Raw genomic sequence first — 22,146 nt, forward strand, 5'->3', positions numbered from 1 at the left:
CCATTTAGTTTGGTTGAGATTATAAAGGATCTCACTGGGGGCAAGAGCACTGTCTTGCTACAGACTGTTAGGATAAAAGGACCTCGTAACTAACGAGGACCTTCCTTTCCTGCTCATAAAGAGTTTGTTCGTTCCGCGAGGGCGGGCGATAAGGCGAAACCCTCCAAAGCCCCTTCAGAGGGTTTTCAAAGGGCACTGGTCGGCTAAACAAAAAGTCCGGCTCAGCCAAGCCTGAAGAATACAGCCTGATGCGCCCCTACCCATGTCTGGGGTGGGGGGATGTCTTCACCGGTTTCCGAATCCATGGCTTGCCAGAACCCCGGACTAAGGGGTTCGCGAGGTCATACGGTCAGGATACAGGATCGAGTTTCGATCACTTCCACCGGTGCGATTCTTCCCTTCTAACATTGAACGGTTTCAGGGGTTCTATTCGAACCTGTTCACAATGCCCAAGAAAGAGGGCAAGGTGCGTCCAATTTCTGGACTTGGGGGGGAAAATGGAGTCCATCCGAACAGTGGTGGCCTCCCTGCATCAGGGGGATTTCCTGGCATCCATAGACATTTAGGATGCCTATCTTTAGATCCCCATCATCGCAGGACATCAGCGTTTTCTTCGCTTTCCCACAGAGAATAACTGGTTCCCACCAGGAAACTGAACTATCTGGGCCTAATGTTGGATACATCCTGGGCAAGAGAGTTTCTCCTTGTGGAGAAACTCCAGAAGGTTCAGTCAACGATTCGGATGTTGCTGTCCGTCAATTGGCTGGGACTGATGGTGGCCTTCTTAGAGGCAGTACCGTATACCCAGTCTCATACCCGAATTCTCCTGAAGGAGATTCTTTTCTAATGGAATCAGAATTCCGATTCCCTGGACAATCGGATCCGGTTGAGCGAGCGGACCAGGGAGTCTCCGATGCTCAACCAGGGGAAGTCATTCCTTCTGATAGTATCCAGGTTACCAATAAGGGTATCGGAACTGAGAGCGATCAGATTTTGTCTGATTTACTGGACCGAGCAGCTCTAGAGCAGCCCGATTCGGATCCAATCGTACAATGCCACGGTCGTGACTTATGTTAAGAAAAGGGCACTTAGAGTGTCCTGGTGGCCATTGAAACGACTAGCATCTTTCGTTGGATGGAACGGTTTGTTGCGGATGTCCCCGCAGTGTTCACTCCGGGGGTGGGAAATCGGCAGGCAGATTATTTCAGCCATCAGATTCTGGATCAAGGGGTAGGGCCTCTTCATCCAGAGGTTTTTCACTAACTGTCCCTTCATTGGGGCACCCCGGATGTGGATCTGTTGGCACCTTGGCTCAACAGGAAGGTGCGGAGGTTTGTAGCTCGCACCCGCGATCCTCTAGCGGACGCAGCAGAAACGCTGATCGCCCCGTGGGGTCAGTATCAGCTACGGCATGCTTTCCATCCTCTCAAGTTACTGTGGGAACTTCTTCGCAGGATAGAGGTGGAGGGAATTCCAGTTATTCTGGAAATTCCGGACTGACCTCGTCGAGCCTGGTACGCCGACTTGGTGAGGCTAGTCGCGGACGCTCCGTGGAGACTTCCTCTCAGGGAGGATTTGCGGTCTCAGGGACCGATCTTCCATCTTGCTTTACAATCGCTGGCTTAATGGCCTGGCCATTGAGACCCAGGTACTGAAGGGCAAGGGAGTGTCAGCTTCAGTTATTCCTACCTCTAGTTAAAGCAAGGAAAGCGACTTCCAGCACATGGAAGTCTTATATTGCGTGGTGTGAATCTCTTGGATTTCCCCCACATACCTATTCGGTGACCCGAATCTTGGTCTGTCTGCAACAAGGGGTTGAGCAGAAACTGTCCTTGAGCACGATCAAGGGTCAGGTTTCAGCATTAGCAATCTTCTTCAGAAACCTTTGGCTAATCATTCCTTGGTGCGGAATTTCATCCAGGGGGTGCGACATCTGGCTCCGCCAGTGCGTGCACCCTTACCGGCTGGGATATAAATTTAGTGTGGTCGGTTCTTCAAAAACTTCTCTTTGAAGATATTAGGGAGATTCCCTTGCTTACATTATCCCAGAAGGTGGCCTTCTTGGTGGCCATTACTTCTGCATGCAGGGTGTCAGAACTGGCCGCATTATCTTGTCGTTCCCCATATCTGGTGGTTCATAGGGATAAGGTGGTTCTTCTTCCGAATCCATCCTTCCTTCCTAAAGTGGTCTTCAGAGTTTTCATCTGAATAAAAATATTGTGTTACCTTCCCCGTGTCCGAAGACTAGCCATCCTTGGGAGTTTGCATTACACTCCTTGGATGGGGTTCAGACAATCAGGGTACACTTGACTACTACGAACTTGTTTCGTAAGACGGACTCACTTTTTGTGATCACGGATAGCCCTAGAAGGGGGTTGCCTGTGTCTGCCGCGACCATATCTAGATGGACCAGTCAGACGGTGGTACAGGCTTATTCTATTAAGGGTTGGAATCCTCCGTTCCCTGTTAAGGCGCACTCTACTCGGGCGCCTAGTGTTTCCTGGGTCTTCCGCCATCAGGCGTCAGCGATCCAGGTTTTCAAGGCGATGACTTGATCGCCGGTTCATACCTTTACATAATTTTATAAAGTTGATGTGATGGCATTGTTGGATGCCTCTTTTGGCCGCAAGGTTCTGCAGGCCCCAATCTGAGGAGACTGTTGGTCTACCTCAAGGGTTTGTTGGGTTTTTCACTTAGGTCTCATCTTTTTGCTCGATGAGTCCTTGATGCTTCTGGTTGGCTCCGTTTGGGCCTTCTGGATTTTGATTTCTGTTATCCCACCCCTCATTTGTGGTACTGCTTTGGGACGTCCCGAGTTGTTATTAATCAATGAGGACTACGTCTGTCAATGAGCGACAGAGAAAAATGGATTTTTGTAAAATCTTACCGTAAAATCCTTTTCTCTTAAGCTCATTGACAGACGTAGTACCCGCCCCTCTGTTTTTGAGTTGGGTTGGGTTAAATTCTCTAAACACTGCTTTTGTGACATAACTGATTTGCTGTAGCAGGAAGTGAGAGGATATACCCTCTGGGACTGCCCCTAGGGTGTGGCCAGAACGTTTTTCTTTCCTGTCTAGTCCTACTCCTGTAGAGGGCAGTATAACCCGAGTTGTTGTTAATCATCGAGGACTACGTCTGTCAATGAGCTTAAGAGAAAAGGATTTTACGGTAAGATTTTACAAAAATCAATTTTTTTGACTTGCCGTAAAATCCTTTTTTTTTTTTTTTTTGTTCATTGACACAGTACCTACCCCTCTAGTTTTGAGTTGGGTTGGTGGAGTTTTCTCTGACACTGCTTTGATACAAAACTGACATCCTATGCAGGAAGAGAGGGCCTATACCCCCAGGGACTGCCCATAGGCATAGCCAGAACTGTTTTTCTGCCTAGTGTCCTACTCCTGTAGGGGGCAGTATAACCCTACTGATATGCATCAGAGGACTGCGTCCGTCAATGAACCTAAGAGAAGGATTTTACGGTAAGTCAAAAATACATTTTTTTTTTCTAGCCCTACTTTACAAGACAGTCTCTTTAATCATTATGACTGGATTATATGCAGCTACCTTCCAGTGATTAGACAGTGGCAAAAAAGCAACTGTAGGCACATCCTCCTATAGAACAGCTCCCGGCTAGCCTCAGTTTTGCAACAAGCAATATAATGGGGGCTATATGGGGGATGTCCTTGCCGCTTCTTTTACAACTGTCCAATCACCTAAAGGTAGCTGCATATTACCCAGAAGTCTAATTTAAAGCGCATTTGTCCTGTGCTACACTCCAGAAAATGGATTTTACTAGAAAATCAATAAATCCTTTTGTGTCATGGTTAAAACTTCTGTCCTTTATTTTTTTTTTTTTTTTTTTTTTTGTTTTGACTGTGTCTCAATAGAGATTTCAAGCACAGTGGGTAGTACAAAACACCTTGATGCATTTCACACCTTAAGTGGTTGTAAACCTCAGATATGAAAATGAAAAAGCACATCATTCTATACTGTGTACTTGCTTCTCTCCAAAGCAGCTTGTGTGATTTCTCCCTACTGCATGGTTCCTCGGTTATCTGCGTGATTCACTTCTGACAGCTTTACCCGTCTCTTAAGAGTTAGGTGATGGGGAGAGAGCTCCTGCACACAGCCTGTGACTGATATCCACAGCTGTGCTTATTCTCCATACTCTTTGTCCTTTCCCATCCAATCAGGGTTCACAGTTGTCCTCACTGAGATCAGCTCTTTGAAGATGTCAGATTCCCACCCCTGCTGCTAGAGCTGAAAAAAAAATTCATCTTTTCATTTTCCTATCTACAGAAGAAATGACTGCAGATGAACAGGTGCAATTTATGTAGGAGGATTTATTTAATCTGTGTGTATCACTTAATGCTAGCCACCTTTTTTGGTATATGTGAGGGGTTTTAGCTACTTTACCAATTCAATACTGAACACTTTTACCCCCTTCCTGCCCAGGCCAATTTTTAGCTTTCAGTGCTGTCGCACTTTTGACAATTGCGCAGTCATGCGACAGTGTATCAATATGACAGTTTTTTATAATTTTTTTCAGACAGCTAGAGCTTTCTTTTGGTGGTATTTAATCACCACTGGGTGTTTTTATATTTTGCTAAACAAAAAAAGACCGAAATATGTTGGGAAAAAAAATTACTATTACTGATGGGTACTGATGAGGCTTCACTGATAATCCGGACGCTGATGACCAATGCCCTGATTATCAGTGTGGACAGTGTGCTGACAGGCTTGCCCGTTATCAGCACTTCTTTCCTCACACAGACTCATCGTGTGAGGAAAGGACTGCCGATAACCAGCAAGTCTGTTTACATGTAATCAGAGTGAAAAGTGACAAAATAACAAAAGGTTCTAAAACTCCCCTACTCCATCTAAAACCAAAAATTGTTTGCTCTACATATACTTTTTATGTTAAAGTTGTGGTGTTGGAAAATCAAAAAATGGAAGAGTGTGGTTGTATAGGTTAAAAGGAATCGTTAAAGCTTAGTTTTTTTTTTCTCTGAAAATGTTGCTCTTTTTGTAGATCTCTGAGTAAATTTGAATATCCAAATTCATCGCATTCAGGGACAGACATTGAGGTAAGATTATATTTGGTTTTTCAATTGGCTTTCAGTAAGTTTTAGCACTCCTGGCAACTTGTTAGAAGTCCATCAGGAGCTTTCTTGTAGAGTTGTAATACTTAGCATCTGTGCCTTAGATCCTCACGATCTTGAAGGGCCATATGTGCTGAAAAATCTCCAGTGACTGTATGGGGTTTGGGCTGTGAGTTTTTCTTCCTCACTCTGCTTCTTCAGGAAGACTGATGCCCTTTTTATAACAGAAATACTGGATCCTTCCCCATAAGAGTACATCAGATTCTCGTGTTACTACCAATAGGTGGCTCAGGCTGCCATAATTCAGACTTTGCAAAGCTACAACCTGGTCTTATGTTTTCTAAGATCTACCTCTGATGCCATATTTGGGCATTAAGTCTTTCAAGTGGCTCTTTAAGCTGCAGCCAGTCCCCAATCTTGCATTGCTTTTCCAATCGTCTTAATTTCTGTATTCCTTAAGGGAAGAGAAAGCAAAAGACTTTTCCTGGAGTCTGTTAAGACACACAGCTTTTACAGTCCCCCCTGCATGTTAATTTTCATACTAATTTGCTATAAAACTGAGGCATGATGGTTGTAGGCAGGAGTTATCCTTTGTTGGCCAACCTTTCTCCTGTTGGTTGCAGTAAGCCTGTGTTCCTTAGTAAAATGAAAAAGGGTTGCAGTGCTTAAAACAAGTAAATTGCAAACATATTAAAGTGCAACAATTATAACAGATTGTAACAGATCATGTTTTAAATGTTCATTCAAAAGAGGTTACAAAGTTCATGACTCTATCCTGGTGCAAATGATGTAAAAAAGGGTTCACAAGTGTTGCTGTGTCCACCACCAATGAGTGAAATTCAAACTCACTAGAGCCAGATGCTGTCTATATTATAGGACAGCAATCGGGTATTTTTCAACAGGCCTCGTGATCTTTAGACCTCTGGATAATCAGCAACATCCGGCCCCGGGAACAACCTCCAATCGATTTATCGGCTCAACACATCACATGAGAGTTCAAAATGAAAAAGGAAGAGGCTTATGGTGTAGTACCAAATGGTATTAAAAATTTAATAAAAAAATATATTTATGCAACACTGACATCAATACAGTGTACATGAAATAAAAGCGAAACAAAGTCAAACAATGTAAGGACTTGCATCAATAGCCACCACTACAAGATGGAGTGATGGCTGTACCTTAGGCGTTTTGACATAACAGCTCAATTAATAGACTCCAAAGGAAACAAATTTTCATTGCGTACCAAAACCCTATTTTTGACTGAAATAATCCATTACATTTTAAATGTAAGCAGTAACCATGATATATTCTTTTTCAGCTGGTAACGGGAACGGTTGAAAGCCCAAAGTCTTCTACTAAAAGGTATTAGTAAAGTTTTTGTTTTTTTAAGATTTAATTAGTATTTAGGTGCAGAATTAGTTTGTCTGACATTTAGAAATTACCAAAGCTTACCAATCCCTTAGGTGTGTAGGCTGCATTTGATTTCACTTTTCTGGGTTCTTTTCTTTTCTCCTGGTGATCCTGCCAGTAACACTTCTCCGGTGTTGGGGTGAGAACACTCACTCTGTAAACAGCAGCATTGTCATCCTGGGACAGTAGTGTTTTAAGGATATAGAGCCCCCCCCCCCCATTATTTCTGTGGAGTGTAAGACTGGGGTGGTTTCAAAGGCCCCCGACTCTAAAGCTGCTCCGCACAGTGTGAATTCAGCACGGCTTGCAAACTACTTCTTTAATAGACTTCTTTCTGTACAACTTTTTTTAATCAAACAGCCAACACCTTTGCTAATTTTTTTTGTCTGTACATAGTAGGGAGATTGGCTTATACAAAGATGCTTTAAACAAATCTTTTCCTTCCTTGGGCAAAACGACAATAGTAGATTCCTTCTTGGACTCAAGCAATTCTCCCCCCACCACCGCCTGGTTATATACCTTAAGCAGCTCTGGAAATAGCAACTCCCCGTACTTGTATATCTCCACTGGCAGGCCATCTGACCCTGGGGGTTTCTGCTTTGCCATTTTCCCTACTGCTTTTTCCAGCTCCTCCCAAGGTCATAGAGGCATCCAATCCTTCTCTATCTTCTCTATAAGGTAAGGACAGGGGCGTTGCTAGGTGGGAAAAAGACCAGGGGCTTCAGCCCGAAGATAAATTTGATAACCCCCTCCCACATTTTAAAGTAAGCCCCGCCCAAGCTCCTCCCATATTTAAAAGTAAGTACCGCCCAAGCTCCACCCAATGGCCCCCTCAGTCAAGGGTCAGTCAAGGGGTGGTATGGAGAGGAGTACAGGGGGTGAGAAATTGGGTGGTATGGAGAAGAGAGAAGTAAAGGGGGTCAGTCATGTGGTGGTATGGAGAGGAGTACAGGAGGTCAGTCATGGGCTGGTATTGAGAGGAGAGGAGTACAGGGAGTCAGACATGGGGTGGTATGGAGAGGAGTACAGGGGGTCAGACATGGGGTGGTATGGAGAGGAGTACAGGGGGTCAGACATGGGGTGGTATGGAGAGGAGTACAGGGGGTCAGACATGGGGTGGTATGGAGAGGAGTACAGGGGGTCAGACATGGGGTGGTATGGAGAGGAACACAGGAGGTCAGTCATGGGGTGGTATGGAGAGGAGAGGAGTACAGGGGGTCAGACATGGGGTGGTATGGAGAGGAGTACAGGGGGTCAGACATGGGTTGGTATGGAGAGGAGTACAGGGGGTCAGTCATGGGGTGGTATGGAGAGGAGAGGAGTACAGGGGGTCAGTCATGGGGTGGTATGGAGAGGAGAGGAGTACAGGGGGTCAGTCATGGGGTGGTATGGAGAGGAGAGGAGTACAGGGGGTCAGTCATGGGGTGGTATGGAGAGGAGAGGAGTACAGGGGGTCAGACATGGGGTGGTATGAAGAGGAGTACAGGGGGTCAGACATGGGGTGGTATGGAGAGGAGAGGAGTACAGGAGGTCAGTCATGGGGTGGTATGGAGAGGAGTACAGGAGGTCAGTCATGGGGTGGTATGGAGAGCAGAGAAGTACAGGGGTTCAGTCATGGGGTAGAATGAAGAGGAATACAGGGGGTCAGACATGGGGTGGTATGGAGAGGAGTACAGGGGGTCAGACATGGGGTGGTATGGAGAGGAGTACAGGGGGTCAGACATGGGGTGGTATGGAGAGGAGTACAGGGGGTCAGACATGGGGTGGTATGGAGAGGAGTACTGCCGGCATCAGATGGAACATAAATTAATGCAGCCTAAACTCAATCCTATTAAACTCCTTTGGCGTAAATGTAAACAGCCAGGTCTTCTTGTCCAACATCAGTACCTGACCTCAAAAATACACAAGTTCTCACAAGCTCAATACAAAATCTTGTGGAAAGCCTTCCCAGAAAAGTGGAAGCTGTTTACAGATGCAAAGGTGAGACCAACTCAATATACCACCCCATGACTGACCCCCTGTACTCCGCTCCTCTCCATACCACCCTATATCTGCCCCCCTGTACTCCTCTCCATATCACCCCATGTCTGACCCCCTGTACTTCTCTGCTCTCCATACCACCCCATGACTGACCTCCTGTACTCCTCTCCATACCACCCCATGTCTGACCCCCTGTACTCCTCTTCATACCACCCCATGTCTGACCCCCTGTACTCCCCTCCTCTCCATACCACCCCATGACTGACCCCCTGTACTCCTCTCCTCTCCATACCACCCCATGACTGACCCCCTGTACTCCTCTCCTCTCCATACCACCCCATGTCTGACCCCCTGTACTCCTCTCCATACCAACCCATGTCTGACCCCCTGTACTCCTCTCCATACCACCCCATGTCTGACCCCCTGTACTCCTCTCCATACCACCCCATGTCTGACCCCCTGTACTCCTCTCCTCTCCATACCACCCCATGTCTGACTCCCTGTACTCCTCTTCATACCACCCCATGTCTGACCCCCTGTACTCCTCTCCTCTCCATACCACCCCATGTCTGACCCCCTGTACTCCTCTTCATACCACCCCATGTCTGACCCCCTGTACTCCTCTTCATACCACCCCATGTCTGACCCCCTGTACTCCTCTCCTCTCCATACCACCCCATGTCTGACCCCCTGTACTCCTCTTCATACCACCCTATGTCTGACCCCCTGTACTCCTCTCCATACCACCCCATGTCTGACCCCCTGTACTCCTCTCCTCTCCATACCACCCCATGACTGACCCCCTGTACTCCTCTCCTCTCCATACCACCCCATGTCTGACCCCCTGTACTCCTCTCCATACCAACCCATGTCTGACCCCCTGTACTCCTCTCCATACCAACCCATGTCTGACCCCCTGTACTCCTCTCCATACCAACCCATGTCTGACCCCCTGTACTCCTCTCCTCTCCATACCACCCCATGACTGACCCCCTGTACTCCTCTCCATACCACCCCATGTCTGACCATTGTCCCATCATTTTTTTTCCCTCCTCTTACATGTTATACGTGGGAACACTCACCTGCCCAACCCAACAGATCCAGCAAGTATTGTCCTGCTGTGATTTGCAGCACCTCCTCCACAGGCCTGTGAATGGAAAGCGAAGCATCCCGGTATATGTGGTGAACACATTTCAAAGTCTTAGAGACGTCATTCTCACCTAGACAAGAATGGCAGCCGCAAGACAGGGTGTACAAAAAAAAATGAAAAAAGGAGAACAAACCAGAGAAAAAAATAACGATGCCAAGTGCATTCAGAGGGTGAAAGTCTACTTTCTTGCCCATAGTTTTTAAAAGGGATGTCCAACAATCTCATATACCATAGGTCTGATCGTCAGGTGTCAGACTTTGGGCCACTAGTGATTAGTAAAGGCAAACTGCCAGAGATTTTAAATGTTCAATCTCCCTTCATGTTCACTTACTCAACATCCAGTACTTGCACATACATGTTTGCATGGGAAATGTGACTGTGCTCAATGAGCTTTGGAGTGTAGTTTAAAGTTTACCAGAGCCCTAATATGCACTAAATCTATTTTAAATTCCCTCTGATGCTGTCTAACCCAGATTGATGAAGACAACTGTAATACTTTCTTTGGGCAGCTCAACAATCTGGTGCAGGAGGGTGGGATCTGTGTGCTGCTGCAGCCAATAATTGGATATCTTTTCGCAGCCAATCAATAGCTCTGCCTACAAACTGATATCACCCCTGCTCTACCAGCTCTAGAGCCCAAAGAAACCTGCAGATGCCCAATAAGAGATTTTAATGCTTTCAGAAGCAATAATAATGTTTGAAAGACATTCAGAGTATATCTTAGTGTTTAGGACTGCTTTAAAGTAAATGTATTTAAAAAGTATAGGGTGATATATGCGCTGTCACGTGTGTATCCGAGTAGGAGGATTCCTCTAATGTGTTTTTTTGCAGCTGGTGACAAATATATAACTCTGAGATTCGGATTCAATCCGATTCTACATGCAGCCAACTCTAGTATTTCTCACTAGAGAACAATAGAAGAGATGTCAGAAGAAACTTAGACCGAGTCAACCAATCGCAGTGAGACCTCCCAAACTAAAAGAAAGGGGTCTCACCATAAATATGTACCAATGTTTAAGAATGACCAAATAAATAATCTATAAGCAGCTAAAAAGTCAACTGATTGAAGCAAACAACATATAAAATCCAACTCTTGTAGGCTGATCCGATTCCTTAAAAAAAATCTTAAAAAATCCTTTAAAAAATTCATATATCCGCCTAGGATATATGAAGATAGGAAAATATATCCAACTTGTAGACAACTCCCAATCTATATTAAAAGACGTGTATGATGCGAATCCTAAAATTGATCCAATTCCTTAACACTAATCATAAATAAGTAATCTAAATATCTGTTCCCAGTGGAATTATGGCTTCTTTTCCTAAAACAATATGAGATGAAAACAGGCTAAATAGTTGCAACAGCTTTACGATCTTTGGGTACACATGCATCATCACTGATTCATTTGTGAGAATATTGGCTATATTTGTGAATTACAAACTAGTATTGCGATCCAGTCGGCTGTTGCGACTATTTAGCCTGTTTTCATCTCATATTGTTTTAGGAAAAGAAGCCATAAATCCACTGGGAACAGATATTTAGATTACTTATTTATGATTAGTGTTAAGGAATTGGATCAATTTTAGGATTCGCATCATACACGTCTTTTAATATAGATTGGGAGTTGTCTATAAGTTGGATATATTTTCCTATCTTCATATATCCTAGGCGGATATAGGAATTTTTTTAAGGATTTTTTAAGAATTTTTTTAAGGAATCGGATCAGCCTACAAGAGTTGGATTTTATATGTTGTTTGCTTCAATCAGTTGATTTTTTAGCTGCTTATAGATTATTTATTTGGTCATTCTTAAACATTGGTACATATTTATGGTGAGACCCCTTTCTTATTTTAGTTTGGGAGGTCTTGCTGCGATTGATGGTCAGAGACTGCAGACATTAAACAGGAGAGGGTCAGAGACTGAGGACATGATACAAGAGACGATCAGAGACTGCAGACATAGTACAGGAGACTGAGGACATGATACAGGAGATGGTCAGAGACTGAGGACATTAAACAGAAGATGGCCAGAGACTGAGGGCCAGAGACTGAGGACATGTTACAGAAGATGGTCAGAGACTGCAGCCATGGTTCAGGAGACGGTCAGAGACTGCAGACATGGTACAGGAGATGGTCAGAGACTACAGACATGATACAAGAGGTGGTCAGAGACTGCAGACATTAAACAGGAGAGGGTCAAAGACTGAGGGCATGATTCAGGAGATGGTCAGAGACTGAGGACATTAAACAGAAGATGGCCAGAGACTGAGGACATGTTACAGAAGATGGTCAGAGACTGCAGACATGATACAGGAGATGCTCAGAGACTTGAGGACATGATAGAAGATAGAAGAGCACTAGGGGGGCCGGAGAGCACAGGCGAAGCAGAGAGCACTGGAGGAGCTGAAGGGCACGGTGGGGTGGGGGACTGGAGAGTATTAAGAGGGGGTTTGGAAAGCATTGCAGGGGGGTTGGAAGGCGCAGGGGGTGGAGAGCACTGGGGGGGACAGGGAGCATAGGAGGGAGGGAGATGAAAAGCACAGTGGGGAGCTGAAGAGCACCGGGGGAGGGCTAAAGAACAGGGGGCAGTCCAGGAGGGTGGGATCTGTGTGCTGCTGCAGCCAATAATTGGATATCTTTTCGCAGCCAATCAATAGCTCTGCCTACAAACTGATATCACCCCTGCTCTACCAGCTCTAGAGCCCAAAGAAACCTGCAGATGCCCAATAAGAGATTTTAATGCTTTCAGAAGCAATAATAATGTTTGAAAGACATTCAGAGTATATCTTAGTGTTTAGGACTGCTTTAAAGTAAATGTATTTAAAAAGTATAGGGTGATATATGCGCTGTCACGTGTGTATCAGAGTAGGAGGATTCCTCTAATGTGTTTTTTTGCAGCTGGTGACAAATGTATAACTCTGAGATTCGGATTCAATCCGATTCTACATGCAGCCAACTCTAGTATTTCTCACTAGAGAACAATAGAAGAGATGTCAGAAGAAACTTAGACCGAGTCAACCAATCGCAGTGAGACCTCCCAAACTAAAAGAAAGGGGTCTCACCATAAATATGTACCAATGTTTAAGAATGAAATAAAGGCTAAATAGTTGCAACAGCTTTACGATCTTTGGGTACACATGCATCATCACTGATTCATTTGTGAGAATATTGGCTATATTTGTGAATTACAAACTAGTATTGCGATCCAGTCGGCTGTTGCGACTATTTAGCCTGTTTTCATCTCATATTGTTTTAGGAAAAGAAGCCATAAATCCACTGGGAACAGATATTTAGATTACTTATTTATGATTAGTGTTAAGGAATTGGATCAATTTTAGGATTCGCATCATACACGTCTTTTAATATAGATTGGGAGTTGTCTATAAGTTGGATATATTTTCCTATCTTCATATATCCTAGGCGGATATAGGAATTTTTTTAAGGATTTTTTAAGAATTTTTTTAAGGAATCGGATCAGCCTACAAGAGTTGGATTTTATATGTTGTTTGCTTCAATCAGTTGATTTTTTAGCTGCTTATAGATTATTTATTTGGTCATTCTTAAACATTGGTACATATTTATGGTGAGACCCCTTTCTTATTTTAGTTTGGGAGGTCTTGCTGCGATTGGTTGACTCGGTCTGAGTTTCTTCTGAGATCTCTTCTATTGTGCGCCGACTCACTGGGGTTTTTTAGAAAGAAAATGTATTACAGCACATGCAGTCAGTGGCGTACCTAGAGCATTTGGCACCCGGGGCGGATCCTATATCTGGCACCCCCCCAACTTTAAAATGTAAAAACACCCACAAAAATTTGTAATGTTTTCAAGAATATTTATTGCACACATTTCACAGCCCCCCATCACAGTGCCCCTTGCAGTCTGCCCTCCGTCTCTCTAATCACAGTTCCCCCTTTTGCACTCTCTGCCTCCCTCCCCTGCATAGTCCTACCTTCAGCATAAATAGATAGCTAATATTATTAGCAATGTGTTTAAGTTTGAGTATGAGATTGGAGACTTGCTAAAGGAGATGGCCAGAGACTGCAGACATAGTACAGGAGATGGTCAGAGACTGCAGACATGGTACAGGAGATGGTCAGAGACTGCGGACATGATACAAGAGACGGTCAGAGACTGCAGACATAGTACAGGAGACGGTCAGAGACTGCAGACATGGTACAGGAGATGGTCAGAGACTACAGACATGATACAAGAGGTGGTCAGAGACTGCAGACATGATACAAGAGATGGTCAGAGACTGCAGACATTAAACAGGAGAGGGTCAGAGACTGAGGACATGATACAAGAGACGATCAGAGACTGCAGACATAGTACAGGAGACGGTCAGAGACTGCAGACATGGTACAGGAGATGGTCAGAGACTGCAGACATGGTACAGGAGATGGTCAGAGACTACAGACATGATACAAGAGGTGGTCAGAGACTGCAGACATGATACAAGAGGTGGTCAGAGACTGCAGACATGATACAAGAGATGGTCAGAGACTGAGGACATGATACAGGAGATGGTCAGAGACTGAGGACATTAAACAGAAGATGGCCAGAGACTGAGGGCCAGAGACTGAGGACATGTTACAGAAGATGGTCAGAGACTGCAGCCATGGTTCAGGAGACGGTCAGAGACTGCAGACATGGTACAGGAGATGGTCAGAGACTACAGACATGATACAAGAGGTGGTCAGAGACTGCAGACATTAAACAGGAGAGGGTCAAAGACTGAGGGCATGATTCAGGAGATGGTCAGAGACTGAGGACATTAAACAGAAGATGGCCAGAGACTGAGGACATGTTACAGAAGATGGTCAGAGACTGCAGACATGATACAGGAGATGCTCAGAGACTGAGGACATGATAGAAGATAGAAGAGCACTAGGGGGGCCGGAGAGCACAGGCGAAGCAGAGAGCACTGGAGGAGCTGAAGGGCACGGTGGGGTGGGGGACTGGAGAGTATTAAGAGGGGGTTTGGAAAGCATTGCAGGGGGGTTGGAAGGCGCAGGGGGTGGAGAGCACTGGGGGGACAGGGAGCATAGGAGGGAGGGAGATGAAAAGCACAGTGGGGAGCTGAAGAGCACCGGGGGAGGGCTAAAGAACAGGGGGCAGTCCAGTGCACTGGGTGGGGGGGCATAAGAGCACTGAGGGGGGGGCATAAGAGCACTGAGGGGGGGGGGATAAAAGCACTGAGGGGGGGGGGATAAGAGCACTGAGGGGGGGGATAAGAGCACTGAGGGGGATAAGTGCACTGAGGGTGGGGGGGGGAATAAGAGCACCGAGGGGGGGGATAAGAGCACTGAGGGGGGATTAGAACACTGGAGGGGGGGGTTAAGAGCACTGGTGAGCCAGCAAAAGAAGTTGTATAGGAGGCGATGGGGCAGCTGCATATAGAGGAATTGATCTTCCCCTATTCTTCCTGCAGGAGGGAGAGGAGGAGAATCAGTTATTCAGCAGCTGCAGAAAGAATAGGGAAAGATGAATTCCTCTATATGCAGCAGCCCCATCCCTCTACTACCCATCACACACACTTGGGCAATGGGCACTCACCTTCTTCCCGCCGAGGCTCCGCCCCCTTCTCCCCGCCCCCGCTAGTCCCCGGCCAAACCCAGGCTTTGGGACTCGGGGCTAATCATTTTAAAAAAGCAACAGGAGACCTGGGGCTTTTGGGGAGCACACTCGGGGCTATAGCCCAGGTCAGCCCCCCCCTGCCGACGCCACTGGGTAAGGATCTCTAGTCCTCTAAAGAATTCCCACATTTACCCTTCTACATCCTCCTGCAATGAACTATACAGTCCCTCATCATATTTTTTGAACGCATCCACAATCTCAGGGGTGTGTGACTCTGGCTGAATCTGTCATAATAGTGGGTATTATAGTGGGGGATGAGTTTACTCTGACCAGTAGGGCCAACCAGGGCAGTTTTACCGCATGGGTATGCTGGGTTGCCCAGGGGCCCCACCTGCCCATCGGCCCCAGCCAAGCATTCAGACGACATCCCAAGTCTCCCATGAGCCTCGCGTTGTGCGGGAGTCTCCCGCATTTGGCCTGCGGTGCGGCTCCCTGACAGTGCGATATCTTGGCTGCAGTGTCAGCTGTCAGTGAAGAAGCCACTGCTTACTGTATAGTTCCGACTCCTCACACCGCCAGCAGTACCCACCAGCAGCAACTGCCAGCAGTACCCGCACCAGCAGTGTGCAAAATAAATAGAAAATGTATATGCATTAGAGTGTGTAAATTGTTGCAATATGTTTTTTTAATAGCTAGTTGTGTCCTGTCATAATAAAATGTTATGTCCTTGCTCATATGTTCATGTATGTATGTATATATATGATGTGTGTGTGTGTGTGTGTGTGTGTGTGTGTGTGTATGTATGTATATATATATATATATTGGCCAAAACGCATATCCTACTTTCAATAGAACAGTAGAGAAAGATATATCAGTCTTTCTCATTGATAATGGCGTGCCTGCAGGAGAATACCCTGAATCCCACCAAGATGCTCACAACTCTAGAATATGAGGTGTAGACCGAAATGGTATTGGGTCTGGAAATTCCTACGTCTCAACTGAATAACTGTATCCATAGTAAGGTTTGTCTCCTGTAGGCAGAGTACCTCTGTATTCTACGATTTCACTGTAGAACCTCCAGGCACTCCTTCTCCGGTCCTCATTAGGCCTATAAAGGGTCATCTAAAGTGGTCATTCTATTTAACCAAAGTGAGCTATACATTTTCCTTAGTGTATAAATTCCCAAACATTTCACTAATCTAACAAAAAGAATAGGAAAAAATATATATATACATTTCAAAAAAGGGGAAACACAACCATTGTTCCCCTATCTCATATGTTGCTCCTTATTCCCACTCAAAACCAAAAAAAAGGACAAAAAAAAGGACAAAAAGGTAAAAAGGCAAAGATCAATCAATTAGGAAGCCTAAGTCCGCACTCATTTTTTTTCCAGCCATGCCATCACCTCTGCTAGGGTATAAAAAAAATACTGGGTCTCCCCCAGGGCCGCTACCTGCAACCATGAAGGATAAAGCATGGCATATGGCACCTTTATTTGTTGCAGTTTGCATTTGACTTGGCCCTCTTTTTCTGAAGTTCTGTAGAAAAATCCGGAATGGAAACCCTAGCTCTGTTGTAAATGTTGTAAATGTTATCTTTCAGCTCTCTGGCCTTTCAGGGTATGGTAGTCCTTCTAATAAAGCATCTTTATAAGAAGGGACCTGGGCTTGACCCCCTGATGATAGAGGTCTGGTACCCTCTAGACTACTATGTGCTCTCTCAATTGAAAAAAACTTTGAAAAAGTGTCCTTTCCAAAAATCTCTTTAATCCAGTTCTCTAAGAATTCTATAGGACTAGAACCCTCACATCGTTCAGGGAGGCCCACAATCCTCATTGTTACTGCGCAATCTGTTTTCGATGTCCTGTTTCTTAAACACATATGTATTCACTTTTTTACATTCTCTTTATCTCTGTTTCATTGGGTTTAGAGATCATCCTCCACTGCACTGATTCTCTCCTCTAGGGCTGTTGTTCGTTCGTTCTCTTTTTGTAGATCGGGTCTCAAAAAAGATAGATCTTTAATGCCCTAAGCTGGTCAGACATTTCAAATAAAGATGGCTTAATGTGTTGATTGCTTGCAGGACTTATTTCAGGGATGGTTCATTTTCTGTCTGTGTACTCTGTCAAAGACCTTGGCTTGTTGCTGTTGTGTGGATTGCACTCCATTTCACGGGTGTATTGGTAGGTGTTTGTGCATACTGTTCCAATTTGGCCTGCCACCTGGCTTCTCTTGTCTTTACTGGGATGCTGTGGCTGTGTGGCGGCGCCATTATTCCTCCGTGTCATGATGCCCTGGGCTCCGGTGTCCCTCAGTACCGCTGTGGCACCCTGATGCTTAGAAGGCTCTCACAGACCTCCAGGACCACCACTGCAGCTCCTCGATGCTCCAAGGGCTCTCCCCAGCCCTCCTCCAGGTCATGGCCACGGGTCCCTGGCGTTCCAAGGGATCCCACCAGCTCTCCCCAGTGTCCTCTGATCCTCCTCTCCTCACACAAATACACAGAGGCTGGATGCCAACAATACGCCACCCAGCAGACACTCTCTCACTGATGGCCGGGACTCTCTCCACCAAGGCTCACAGCTGACAGGATTTTAGGAGCAGGAGCTGAGCTACACACATCTGCTCATCTCGGCATCCAACCACCCCCACCCCCCACTCCCTGCTTTTTTTCTTACCTGACTTTTTTCCAGTTTCTTCTACCCACCCAGTCATTAACCAAGATGCTGCACCCACCATAAGTGGACCTGATTTACTGATGTTATCTGCATTGCCTTCTGGTCTTAAGGATTCTCCACCTAGATCGACAGATGTGCTCTACCTGAATAATACTTCTGCACACAGTTCCACTCCTCGGATTTCGAAACTCTCATCCAACAGATACTCTTTTCCTTGTCTTCCTCATTACAACGCGTTCCTATACAATTGAAAATAACCAATCTGCCTCTGAGGTTTAGGTCTATGAACTTTAAAGGCCTCAACAGCCCCTTTAAATGTGCAGCAGTCTCAAAGGAAGCCTGTTCTCTCAAAGCAGATATAGTTTTTGCTCAAGAAACACATTTTGCTGCCCACAAATATCTGCGTTTGGTTCAACATTTCCATCATCTATACTTGGCCAACAGCCCCAAAAAAGCCTGCGGGGTCTTTTTTGCAGTCACTCTGTCGTATTTCGCCACATCCGCACCATTCAGGATCCCCAAGGATGGTACATCATCCTTATTTGTGAACCAAACCAAGCGGTTTTCACGCTAGTCAATCTTTACACCCTAAACACGAAACAGCGGAAATTTTTTTGCCCCACTACTAGCTAAAGCTTTAGAGGAAAAGCAAGGCACTCTGGTCATTGGTGAAGACTTTAACACGGTCCTGAACCCCACCATGGACTCCTTCACTCCTTTTTAGAAGACCTAGCCACTCCATCTCCTTGCTCCAAAAATATGAGCTGTATATCTAGCGTTGCTTCCATGGTTCTGAGAAGGACTTCCTTTCCGTCTGCTGCACACTCCTCATTTTCCCGTATTGATTTTCTTCTAACTGTTAAAAGGTCTATACAAAATGTTCCGCATGCTGACATTGGTACCACTCCGATTTACTACGGAATTTGATGATAAACTTCGTACCCCCCAGGTATGAGTTGTTCTACTCTATGGAACACTTGTAAGGTATATATGAGGGGGTATTAATTAAAATGGTTTCATAGGTTAAGAAACAGAGGGAGAAGCAGACTTGCTCAGCTCCATAACTTTAAAAGAACAAAATCAAGCCAACCCAGATCCCCGACTCACACAAGATATGCTTCAGGATACACAAAAATTGAGATCCTTGCTGCTTTATAAATTTGAAAATCACCTCAAATATTTTAAAGCCATATATATATATATATATATATATATATATATATATATATATATAATTAAAGCCAACTATTATGGTCTACATAATCAAGCAGAACTTGCTTAGCTAAAAAATCGTTTAGTCTACTAAGATTGAATTGGTTTAATTAAATTGTAATGCATTATTTAAACATTTCTCTAGCATTGCTAAACTCGTTATATAATACCGGAGTAAAAACTTAATAAAATGTTATTTATGGTATTAAGGTTTGAACATGCACTACAGACACAAATTTAGCCATTATGATAGATAATGTATTTATAAATAATACGTTTCATAAACAAACAAAATTATGGCTTTTTCACAAACAGAAGTGTAACTTTAAAATAAAAAAAAAAAAAAAAAAAAAAACCTGTAAACTATTGGCTGTAATGCCAGGCTGGAAGTGGGGATGGGGAAGTAAATGGGAGTTGGGGAGTGCACAGGGCAGGGTGCATTATACTTTGAAGATGGAGAGGTGACCTACAAGTGAGGATTGGGAACTAAATGGGAGTGAGGGAGTGCACAGGGTAGAGTGCATTATATTTTGGGATGAGGAAGTAAATGGGAGCGAGGGAATGCACAGGGTAGAGTGTATTATACTTGGGGATGAGGGAGTGCACAAAGCAGAGAACTAGACCTTCTGGGGAGCCGGTTACATGCACTAAAGACACTAAACTGGCGGAGGAATTGCTGTTCTGTGGTTTGCAGGGCATCATTCCAGTACTCCTAGGCAGCAGGTAGGCAGAGGGAGCCTGCGTCTCTCAGCCAATACAGCTTGCCAATAGTCAGTGGGCTGGAGCTTTAACAGACAGGTGGGTCTCAGAGAAAAGAGGAAATGGAGATTGTAGTCCATTAAAATGACGAAAACTAAAACAATTCAGATGATTAAAATACGACTAAAACTAAAATGTCATTCTATTCAAAAGACTATACTGTAACTAAAACTGAATCAAAATTTTACATCAAAAGTACCAGTGGCGTGCTAGCCCCGACATAAGCATACAAGGAAAGATTTGTAAAAGGGCTGTCATTCTGATCAACTTAGACAAACCTTGTAACGCGTGTTGATGGAACAGAAGGGAACACTTTCATTACATTTGGCCTTCTCAGTGATGGGGTGCTCTTAACGTTTTTAAAATTGATCATTTCCATTCTTTTTTTTTGTTGTCTAGGGCACCTGTCCATACACCCTCAAGGCCAACAACAAGAGCATCTCTCACTGACCAAAAAAAGGTAGGTTTACTACGGTTTAGCTTAGAATATCTTCAGAATTCGCCAATTTGTATGATTTACAATTTTTGAAAATTTAAAGACAAGGACAGTCTAAAGAAAATAAAACAGTCTTGGTCATACCTATTGAAAATGATACATTTCATGTTCATTTGTTTAATAATATTATGTTTTATGCATTTATTAATTGAATATTTCTCTGCTTATTATGGTGGTCTCCCGCAGCTACTTGAAACAGTGAATTGGAATGCTTCGGAAGTTGCACAGCCCTGTCCTGTGTAAGGAAACCTATGATTCACATTGAAGGATCATAGGATATTCCTCAGAGAAAAATTGGAAAGGGAAAAAAAAACGCACTCAGGCTTCTCTCCTGTCTGCATTACATTTTTGTATGGAAGCAGCTGGCGGGAGATCGGCCAGCTTCTCATCTCTGCAGCCAGGAGTGCCAATTACTTTCTCCCTAGCCTCCAAAGAAATTAGGTTACCTATACACTCCCCACCCAGCTGACATTGCAACCCAGCCACCTCCATTCCAAGATGACAGAAAAAACTCCCTGGTCACTTCACACCCCCCCCCCCCCCCCTGGACTTTAATAATGGATAACGTTTTTTTAACATTCAATAAAGTTAAAAAAAAAAAAGAAAATTGTAAATACTTTGTGGTTGCATCATAACGCATGCCTCCTGGTGTGATTCAGTCCATTAGGGTTAAGGGAGAAGGAAGCATGAAGCTACTTGCTGCTAAAGTGCCCTATTGGATGATTTTCAATCCTGCAGTTATGTCTGATTTTGTGTTAAATTGTAACTTCCTGGCTCCCCAGTTTTTCACCATCAAAAAGGCCTTAATTACAAAGTCTGACTTGGTGATAAGTCTAGGGGGGGGGTTCTCCATATTTATCATGGAGATACTCAGGTATATTCCACTCAGGTATATGTGTGTGTGTGTGTATATTATATTTATATATATATATATATATATATATATATATATATATATATATATATATATATATATATATATATATATATATATATATATATAAATATAAATTTCTCTGTCGCTCATTGACAGACTTAGTCCTCCTTGATTAATATCAACTCGGGTTATACTGCCCTCTACAGGAGTAGGACTAGACAGGAAAGAAAACGTTCTGGCCACACCCTAGGGGCAGTCCCAGAGGGTATATCCTCTCACTTCCTGCTACAGCAAATCAGTTTTTTTCTGTCTAGTTAGGAGTAAGGACCTAGATTCCTTGCTAGGATCTTCGGTCCTGGCAAGATTTTTTTTTTTTAGAAATACTTTTTTAGACAGCTTTTTTTTTCTCCAGTGTTCCTGTGAGATCTTCAAGCAAGTACGCTGAAACTGGGCGACGGGCTGGATGTTGAGATCCAGTGGTCACCCCAGTTCAGCCTACGAGCGCGTGCAGGCCATAGCTCCGCGCTGGGTCGGCCACGACATAGTCCTACTGGACGGGGACTGACCCTGCGAGTTAAACGTCTCGCCTCGACGCCAATGACCAACAGAGTCACGGCGTCCGTATTGGTCGACAGCCCCCCCACCCCGGTGGAGAGGGGTTCTGTCAGGAGTTGGCGCCCGCCTGGTTCCGGTATGGTGAGTAGAATGTTCCCCCTCTCCCCCTGTCGGGTTGTTGGTGGACGCGGGCCCCTCTCTGGGATGGTCGGACACTCGGTTTTCTGGGTCTCCCCTCTATCCTATAACAGGTCACAGATCCTCCAATTTGAGTGTGATTTTTGTGAATAGAAACCAGGAGGCTTGGTTTGGGAGCTGACTATCTAAAGTCACTATATACTGTAAGGGTGGCAG

The 22,146-nt window shown here is 44.7% G+C and overlaps 1 protein-coding gene across 1 annotated transcript in view; it reads left to right on the forward strand.

Annotated features, from left to right (window-relative positions):
- The window catches only part of SYCP2L (synaptonemal complex protein 2 like), a gene marked incomplete at its 5' end in the record, with an annotated part of 320,901 nt that overhangs the window by 141,806 nt on the left and 156,949 nt on the right, over positions 1-22,146 (forward strand). Inside the window, 3 exons of the mRNA XM_082258962.1 lie at positions 5,030-5,084; positions 6,418-6,461; positions 20,264-20,324. Of these exons, the coding sequence (XP_082115088.1) occupies positions 5,030-5,084; positions 6,418-6,461; positions 20,264-20,324 (160 nt within the window). The remainder of the gene's footprint in view (positions 1-5,029; positions 5,085-6,417; positions 6,462-20,263; positions 20,325-22,146) is intronic.

This window comes from Pelophylax lessonae (assembly GCF_965119305.1).
Source record: "Pelophylax lessonae genome assembly, chromosome: 5".
Taxonomy (NCBI): Eukaryota; Metazoa; Chordata; class Amphibia; order Anura; family Ranidae; genus Pelophylax; species Pelophylax lessonae.